The sequence below is a fragment of the Egretta garzetta genome, unplaced genomic scaffold, assembly GCF_000687185.1.
Source record: "Egretta garzetta isolate BGI_Z169 unplaced genomic scaffold, ASM68718v1 scaffold140, whole genome shotgun sequence".
NCBI lineage: Eukaryota > Metazoa > Chordata > Aves > Pelecaniformes > Ardeidae > Egretta > Egretta garzetta.
The window spans coordinates 991,979-1,001,256 of NW_009258376.1; the positions used below are offsets into that span (position 1 = coordinate 991,979).

At 50.2% G+C, this 9,278-nt stretch overlaps 1 protein-coding gene across 1 annotated transcript; it reads right to left on the reverse strand.

Annotated features, from left to right (window-relative positions):
* Window positions 1-692: 692 nt before the first annotated feature.
* TEDC2 (tubulin epsilon and delta complex 2) lies at window positions 693-9,273 on the reverse strand (the record flags this gene model as incomplete). The annotated part of the gene is made up of 8 exons (XM_035895692.1): window positions 693-917; window positions 3,136-3,347; window positions 3,778-3,879; window positions 4,112-4,220; window positions 4,588-4,672; window positions 6,626-6,679; window positions 8,079-8,760; window positions 9,250-9,273. Coding segments are annotated over 8 exons (1,415 nt in total), but the record flags the coding sequence as incomplete, so codon positions are not given.
* Window positions 9,274-9,278: the final 5 nt, after the last annotated feature.

The following is a 9,278-nucleotide window of genomic DNA, read 5'->3' on the forward strand; positions in this document are numbered from 1 at the left end:
TCCCAAGTGCAAACAGCCCACCTCTTCTTACACTGCTGCCTCAGGCACAATCACCAGGTGAGACAACACAGCACAAGTATCTCAGTCGTAGGCTAAGTGTAAGTCCTTACAAACGAGCCTGGCAAGTCGTGAAGCTGCCTGAAAGGGCCCTGAACTGAGCAGCGACGCGAGGGACGGGCTGTGAGAAGGGACTGCTCCAGCTGCACCACAGTCCAGGCACCAGCCCAGCTCAGAGCAGGCGCCTGCGAGCCAGAGCAGGTCCACAAGAGGCACTACTGCATGTGGCCTGGGCTGCTGTGGATGAAGACATGGAAAACAGTTAGCCAGTGACAGCTATAACGCTGGTTATATGCCAGGTGCTGAACAGAGTAATAGGGAAGCAGCAGCTCAGGGTCTCTGGATTTTCAGATGCTAGAAAGGCTATGCCCCAGCATACCGTGGCTCTCTGATCAGTATAAATCATGTTTTATTGCCTGCTACACTGTCTGCATATAGGAGCCCAGCGTCGTGACTAAGGCAGTCAAGAATCTAGAGCTAGCCAGAGAGACAGACCTTGGAAAAAAAAGCCAAAACCAGTGTCCATGAAGCCCTGAAGGGGCTTCACAAAACCTCAGGGTTAGCAGGTCGTAAAAGTGATATAAAAGGAAAAAAAAAACCAGCCACTTGAAGTTTAGTTGGACAAACAGGCAGAGTAAAAAGGTTAATAGAAAAGATTTATTGCTTAAACTGTCTCTGGTTGTGTGAATGGCAAGTAGGAGGCTCCCACCGGATCAGTCTGCCAGCTCATCTCTCACCAGCACGGGGAATCGCTTGCCTCCTTCACAGAGCTGCGTGTAAATCGCCCGATACAGCTGAGCTGCAGAGGCCTCCGGGTAGGGCCTGGACTCCAGGACAGGCAGGAGTTCTGCCATCATGACCTGGGCAGGAGCAAAGGAGACATGTCACCAGAGCCAGCATGCATGTTTAGGATTCCATGAAGTGAAGCGGCTGCGTAATAAGTGAAATCTAACCAGAGCAGTGTGACTAATAACACACTAATTGATAGACAGATGCTGTCTTTTGTCATATTTAACAAAGGCAGAGTTGTTCATCCTCTGCTCATGAAGCACACCGGCAGCATCCAGTGTTCCCAGAGCAGCGAGATAAGCGGTAGTGCTTTCCCTCTGCTGCAGAGGTGGCCCAGCGCTGGGATGAGATCAGCACTGTGCGAGGAGCTGAAGCTGATTCAGGAGCTCTGCAAGCACATGGTGAGGCGCTTACTCACCCCACGCTAAGTTCAACCCTTCACTTATGGCTGTTCCTGTCACCTCCCAGTTGGGTCACATTAACCCAAGACAGGCAAGTGGCCAACTCCACCCAGCCCAAACAGAACAAAGCCGCACACCTCCCCAGCAGCACAGGCTACAGGGGACGCTAAAGCTGCCCAACAGTCCCCAACCTGGCCTCTGCTTTATTAAGCCTGGCTCGTGATCTCAGTCCACGCTCTCAAACAAGCCACTGGCCTGTGGCAGCACAGTTAACAGCACAAACCTCTGGGATTACGACTGTGACTGACAACTCAAGCACAGGTGAACTTCCAAACAAAGGACAAAAGTTAGCCTGTCATGCCCCACTCTTGAATTAATGCTCAGAAATTTTGCCTGGGCTTTGGTTTTTGGGTTTGTGGGGTTTTTTTCTCCTCCAGCTGGCATCAGCTAATGGAGTCTGAGCACATCAAAACCCCACCCAGCCCACTGCACACACTGCCTTCCCAGGAGAAGAGTGGACAATCAACTGCATGCGTCCGTCACCTCTCCAAGCGTTTTTCAGTGGTGGAAACAAAGGAAGATCCAAACAGAACAAAGTACAGGGCATCTGCAAGGGGGTTCCCCTTCCTGTTCTCCATAGATTTGTGCACAGGGACAGGGAAACAGGACACAGTTGCTAATCTCTGGGAGGAGTTAAGAGCTGCAGACATGAAAGCTACCTAAGGGGACAGCTGGCACATGAAGGAGGGCTACACTGCTCCAGTTCCTAAGAGAGAGTCCCTTCTCCTTTCCATCTGCCCAGGCTGCTCCTGATGCATAAGAATAGAGGGAACAGGCCCTCACCACCACAGACAGGCTAAGAGCTACCAGGACTTCCTATGATCCTTGGCATTTCTCCATGGAAAGGCAATGGACAGGCTTGGCCCAGACACATGTTCATCCTTTCCCAGAGTATTTATCTTTTACCAAGTCCATTCACTTCTGTCCCAAGAATTTCACCTGCCTTGCACACTCTGCACAGAGCTGCTCCAGGTACTCAGAGCTCACACCCAGCACCTTTTTAGACACATGCATGGAAGAAACTGAGTCGGTCGATGAAGCATCAGGCTTAGGTAACTACTTAATTTTGGGCAGATAGAAATCTAAACCCTCATAACCCATAATTCAGAATTATAGCACTGAAGTCCCATTTGAAGACAGGCAGCCAGAGGGAGGCATGTGGCCAGTTATGAATAACTCTTCCCTGGCTTACAAAAAAAAAGGCTTTCTCAAAGTCAGATCAATGACAAAGGTTAGGTCAAAGGAGCAGATGTGATTTCACAGATCTCTTCGGCCCATTGCTGCTGTTGGTTGAGAAGAACAAGCAATCCCTGTGCAGCAAGCACTCTGCTCAGGCTGGTGGAGAGACTGACCTCCTGGCCTGTTCTTACAGGCAGTCTCAGAATGGCAAAGTAAGATCAGCAGCACAGTGGTTTGAGATTTAAAAGGAAAGGAACAGCCAGCTGTGGAGCTCACTAGCTGAGGGTCACGCAGGAGAGAATGACAGGGGGTACCCTAATGGGACTGTAAAGGGCTGCCAAAAGGGGTCTTCAGACATTACCAACATCCTCCACTACCAACTCTGAAAGAATAGCTAAAAAAAAATCTTATCAGGAGAGGATCAGACATTTAAAGGTCTCTGCTCTGGCCTTAACAAAAAGTAAGTCCATTCACCTACAAAGTAAGCAAGGCACTGATGGGACTTGGACAGGAGGCATAAACACAGAACCACCACTGGGAGAGCTTGCTGTGCTGCTGCTCCCCATCAGGACCCCGTATGCCAGCCGTCACCCCTCAGCTGCCCTTTTCCTGCCCTACCCCAGGAGCACGAGCACTTTTAAAGACTCACCTTTTGTAAGGCGATTTCTTGGTGCAGCATCGACACTCGCAGCTTCAAGGCAAACAGGTCTCTCAGCTCCTGGGAACTGGAGTAACGGAGGAGAGGCACAGCCAGCACGCCTGCACTGTCACACGCCTGGCCCCGGGGAGCGACACAGGCTGGAGAGCAGCGTCCTACGTCCCCAGCACAGTCTGGGCACAGCCTCGTCTGGGACTCCACAGCTGCCAGGGTGGAAGAATTGGCAAGAGACAGAAATACAGAAGTTAAATCTGTACTTGCGGAATTTGTGATCTACTTACCGTTCCTAGAAATGAATGACTAACAACACTGGATTAGTCAGGGTAAGCTCCTCACACATGGCACAATCAGGGCACCTTAAGCTATGGCATGCAGTCCCCCCCATATCTCAACAGCTCCATCACCAGCCCTCCTGAATTGCAGCAGTTAAAAGTCCCAAGCCTGCCCTGGACACAGACGGGTGGCAAACAGACACCGCAGCTTTGTTTGCCACCAGAGAATTTTACATGCTACGTTACTGTTAAGGATAACCAGGTATGTTGGTCCAGAGTGTTCTGCACCCAGATGGCAAACTACTGTTCAAGCATAGCTGGCCACACTGACACACGACTACAAAAGCAGGGGCTGGCTCACCTGCGCGCAGAAGCTGCAGCTTATGCAGGCACTGGGAAACTGTGGTTTGCAAACCCTCCAAGGTCAGAAGGCTTTCATACTCCCTTTGCAAAGTGGGATGGTCTAGAAGAGAAGCAGAGGAAAATCAGCAGGCATGAGCATACTGAAACCTATCCCCAGATACCAATTTCTAGAGTGGCCTCGGGTTCACCAGCCCTCGTTTTAGGCAGAGAATGCTCCTATCCCTCATATCCAGCACATGCCAAGAACACAAGACACATGGAACTGGAGCCCAATGAAAGCATCCTTATTCCACCTTCCACCCCCTCCCACTCCCCTTTTTTCCTCTCCTTACCTGCAGGCTCAGCTTCCACACACTGGCTCAGAAGGGAGGGGACATCCCGCAGGACCTTTAGTTCCTCCTCTATCTCTGCAGGACTGAAGGCCAGCATCGGTGAATGAAACTCAAACAGCAGCAGCTTAAGGAAGATTTCACACCACTAGCTCTGTGCACCACCCTGAGCCCCAGGCCAGCGGGAATCAGAGGCAGAGGCCAAGCAGCCCACGAAGTGGCACGGCAGGGGAAGGTGAGGACAGCACAGCTGCCTATGCCATGTTTGCCTTGCAGCCTTGTTTGTCTGGATCAAAAGTTTTATGACTGCGCAAGAGCTGTGCTATGGAAAAAAACCACTTCCTAGAGACCCAGCTTGAACTCCTGTTATTGGAGGCATAACTCTCTCCAGATGGGAGCACGCTGCAGCGATCACACCCGGTGCCTGCTGTACTGCACCACGTGCTCATGGAAGGGAGCGGCGAGCCGAGAAAGGATACAGTTGTCTGGATCCTCTCTATAAAACGGTTCCTTGCAGCTGCTGCATCTGCACTCGTCTGGCAGAGACGACATCTCTCCCATGCTCTGAAAATTCAAAGGGGGCAGGAGGTGGAGGAGTTATGCTCCGGCATACGACAGTGCTCACACCAAGCTGTGACACACCAGTATGACATAGCAGCACTTCAAACACAAACACCTTCCTCGCCCCTCTTACAGGTTATTTACTAGCCATTCCTCCTCATTTTTGACAGCTGGTATTAGATCAACAAGGACCTGCAGAAAGCATTAGACCCTGCAAAACACCTGTGTTATCTCTCTCAACTTGTTTTGAGGGGAATGATTTACAGCCATCAGAAGAGAGACAACATATTTCTGTAAAACAGGAACTTGCAGCACATCAGTAATGCTGCTGCATCGCCCCACCTGTGTTTTTATCCCATAGGGAACAACAACTTTTCTGTTCCTGTCTTGAGGGGTCAGACATCTGTATTTCTACACATTTAGCCTGTTAGTAAATGTGTACAAAAAGGAGTTACTGTGGTAGAGCAGACAGGAAAAATTCTCACCCTAGCTTTTAGCACAGTCATCCTCCATATGCCCAGCTTCCCCAGAGCTCCTCTTTAACCCTTTTTAAGGACAAAGCAGTACGTTTGGCAAGAAGCACGACAGCAGTGCATCAGCATCAGGGACACAAAACACAGAGGTTTAAGGACAGTATCATGAGCAAGCTGGCCAGGACCCTGTATCAGAGTCCGGCTTTTATAAGAAAGCGTTACACAAATAGCGCTACTGGAGAGGTGCATTGCACTTAGAGCTCAACGTCCCCACTGATGCACGGTCCCCATAGTAGCCTGTATGTAAAGAGCTGCTTTAAAGAGCTCGTGCATCTCAGCCAGTCTCCCAAAGCCTGACGCAATAAAGTGAGGGCCATCAGGAGGAAGCTTAAAATAGTTGTGCAGTGCGTGACTGTCTAACCCAAGCGTGCGTGTGTCTTCTCCCCATCCAAATGGATCTTTTAAATCATGATAGAAACTGCAGCTTTCAAAAACACATTATGCAAAGAAATAGCAAGGTTAATGGAACAGGGTAGAACAGAAGTTATCAGGCAAGATGTATTCCCTCCATGCGGGATCTTCAGAACAAAGGTTATTTTCAATCTGTCACTGAGTTGAAAGTAACAGTGAAGAGTGTAAAATTACACCAGAGTGATTAGGATGCTGAAAGGCTCAATTTACAAGTGAAAATTAACGGAACCAAGTCTTTACAACTTGCTGAAGGGCAACTAACGAATTGGTGCCTGATAAATGACAGCTCCCAAGAGAAGGAGGAATTCTTGAGAGTAACACAAGGAGGTATAAGCTAGATTTAAACTACGGTTTAAACTTAATATCCGGACAAACCATATAATGAGAAATCTACTGAATTATGGCAAGATTTCCCAAAGGAAATGGTGGGAGATCCCTTCCAGAGGACCAGAGAAGGGACTAGAGCACTGAGCTCACCAGACGCCCGCCCGCCCCATCAGTGCAGTAACATTGTAATTGGCTCTATTAAAGAACATTCATTAGCAGGAATCAGCCTCAAACACAGGGGCGGCACTTCCAGGCTGGACAGGAGCCCCAGCAGAGCAGTTCAGGTCAGCAACCAGCTGGGAAACTCTTTCATTGCAGAGCATACAGGCAAGCCCCGCCAGGGCCTTCTGCCTTCAGCTACTCATACACAGTATTGGCAGAGACATCTGCAGCACTGTTAATCCCACGATTAAAGCACTCCAGTACCTTCACAACTCGTGGATTAACAGGGGTTAGCACTCTGAAAACAAACGTCACACCAGTGGCTAGACTAAGATGAAAACACATGTCCTCAGAAACAGCCTTGCAGGGACACGCTGTATCGGACCACTCCTCCTGCGCTGAGTTCAGGCCCCACGCACTGTGGGGTCAGTGCCTCCCCATGACCAGCCAGGTCTCCCCCATCTGACCCCTCCTCACAGCCCTTAAGCAGAGGGTAGATCAGGACTGACCAGGCTGGGCTTACCTGGAGTTCCTGGAATAGGCTTTCCTGTAGGCAAGGGGTAGCTTCAGCTGGCATCTGCAAAACAAGAGAAGCATCAATCCGGACTGCCAGAGAGCAGTGGAACCTTGTCTTCAAACTGAGGCAATGACATTTTGTCTAAATTTGAAATTAATTTAGCTGCAGTGGAAGATGTCAGCAATGCTGGGGACTGAATCCACCACTGCCTTCAGCCTGTCCTCAAGGAAGGAGGATCAGTCTGCTCATTCATTTCCACAAGCGTCACTGAGCTGACTTGGGAAAGCTCCCACATCCTACCACCAGCCACCAGAGGTTCATCCAAGGTGAGCAGCTGGAAGCAAAGCCCAGACAAGGCAGAGTACAGACACGGAAACGACGTCTTTAAGGAAGCTGATCGCTACAGACACAAGCGCAAGCAAACCTCCCTACGTTGCCATACCTGTGCACAACAAGGCAGCTTTGCTCAGTAGTGCATCACACTCAAAGAAATAGGACAGGGACATTTCAGCTTCCACTGGGAACGCACACCTTAACCCCAAAGCAGAATAAACCCTAACTTGCTATTGCAAAAACATGTGGCTTGGCAGTTACAGCTAGTCACATGCAAACTACAAACACAAGGCCAAGGTTGGGGTTTTAAGTAAATAAACATTTGAATCCAGATTCCTGGTCCCCCAGCAACTGTCACTCAGCGTCCTGGGTCCGCTCCAACACCACACAAACAGTGATCATTTCTTCCTGCACAAACACAAGAGTTGGGTTGTGGCAGCTGAAAACTATTTCTCAAATTTTTTTCAGGGATCTATCAGGAAAGAGATAGAAATGGTTTAAACAAGACAGACAGGTCTGAATGAAAAGCCAATCTTCTAAATGTTATTTTGCCACTTTTCCACAGTGAATCTCAGTAACATCCCCTTCATACTCTTCCTACACCGAACACCTGAAACAAGTGCATTCTAGTCAATACCGATTTGTGTAGTTCCACAGGCATAATCTTACAGGTTAAAGGGGATGGTATTAAACCCAGATGCCATGTCTCCAAACAGCACTGGGCCTATGAGAGAATCATGCATTATGTGTTATCATTGTGTTCAAAAAACAAAAAAAGAAACCAATAAGCTATAATAGAAAGTGGACTCGGAGGAAAACTAAGACTCTACAAAGCTCTACAGAGACAGCTTTCCAGAACAGTCACAGGGGGCTAGGAAATATCAAAAGTCTTAATTAAAAGACTTTCAAAGCCCCAGCCATCCAAGAGTAAGCCCTTAAAATGAAAGCACTTACTCAATCACAGTAAAGGCTTTTAAACTGTAAAGGATCCTTCTTCTTGAGAAGGATCTGAGGAGCGGTGGAACCCAGCTGGGCCCTACAGAGCTGTGGAAGAGACCGGGCTTTGCAGATGTGCTAGTTGACGTCAGGCAGAAGATGACAGAGGTGCCCACCTCTCAGCACTTACCCCTTTTCCTGGAGGGTGACTGTCCGAGGTGAGGTGCTCCTTCCCAACGCACCTTCAGTTGTAGGGTCCTCCTTTTTGCTGGACTCTCCCAGGGAACCACAGCTTTTCTTTCCTGCATCAAATAACCGCTTGCCAGCGGCTACAGAGTTCTCTCCCCCAGCTGAATCCCCTCCAGGAGCGCTTTGCTGCTCATCAGGAGCAGATCTGGACAAGCCAGGTGTCTTTTGGGGTTCAGCTGCAGCACAGGTCTCTCGGTCCCTGGCACTGATGGCTGTCCTGTGACTCCTTCCTTGTTTGCAAGCCACCCCTTTTGAGGGGCTCTTCCCAGCTGTCCTGTGACCTTGAGAAATGCACCCAGCTGGGGCTTTCCTTTGCAATCTTTTCACATCTGGGTCAGTCCTATAAGGGGCTCTCAGCCTGTATGGAGGGGGCTTCTTCAAAGAGGCAGGCTTTATGCTCACAGTTCTCGCCTTTGTGGTCACGGGAACATCCTCAACAGATGCAGGCACTGGCTGCTCTTGAGCATTCTTGGGAGCAGGTTTTTCATCCACAGATTTCTCTCCTGCAGCCCCCTGGGCTGCTAACAGAGTTCTGGAGATGCCGTTCCTGACTTTCAGTGCCTTCTTTAAGGCCCTGTTCAGCAGCTCCAGCTCCTCCAGCTCCTCTGGCAAAGGCCTGCTCTCTGCAAGAAGAGAAGATGTATCAGAAGGTCCAAACCCGGATCTTCCCCATTTGTCACTACACTAACTCACTCTTCCAAGTGTTACAGAAGAAAACCGAACCAACTGAATGGTGCAGTGGGTATTTTGGCCACGCTCCCACAGCAGCTACACCGAAGATGCAGGCAGGCTTGCCAAAACCCCTGAAGACCTGGGACGGATGGGAGTCACAGGAGGAGACAGATCCCCTGACTCAACCACCCGCTCACCAACAAGTGGCGGTCACCACGTCTCAGTCAGGCCTGTGGACGCTTCATCGCTGGCCTTGGTTACGGTGGCACGACTCCCAGCTAACACCAAGGAGGAAAGGGGGAGGAAGAAGGCGGAGGGGGGCTGCTCCAAGTCGATGCAGAGCTTGGGAAGGAGCTCCAACACCGAGGCTGGCTCAGCCCCGGCCAGGCCCGGGCCCTGCGCGCCATGGGGAGGCAGCAGGCCCAGGGGGGAGCGCTCACCGTGCCCGCTGCCGGAGCCGGCCTCTGCC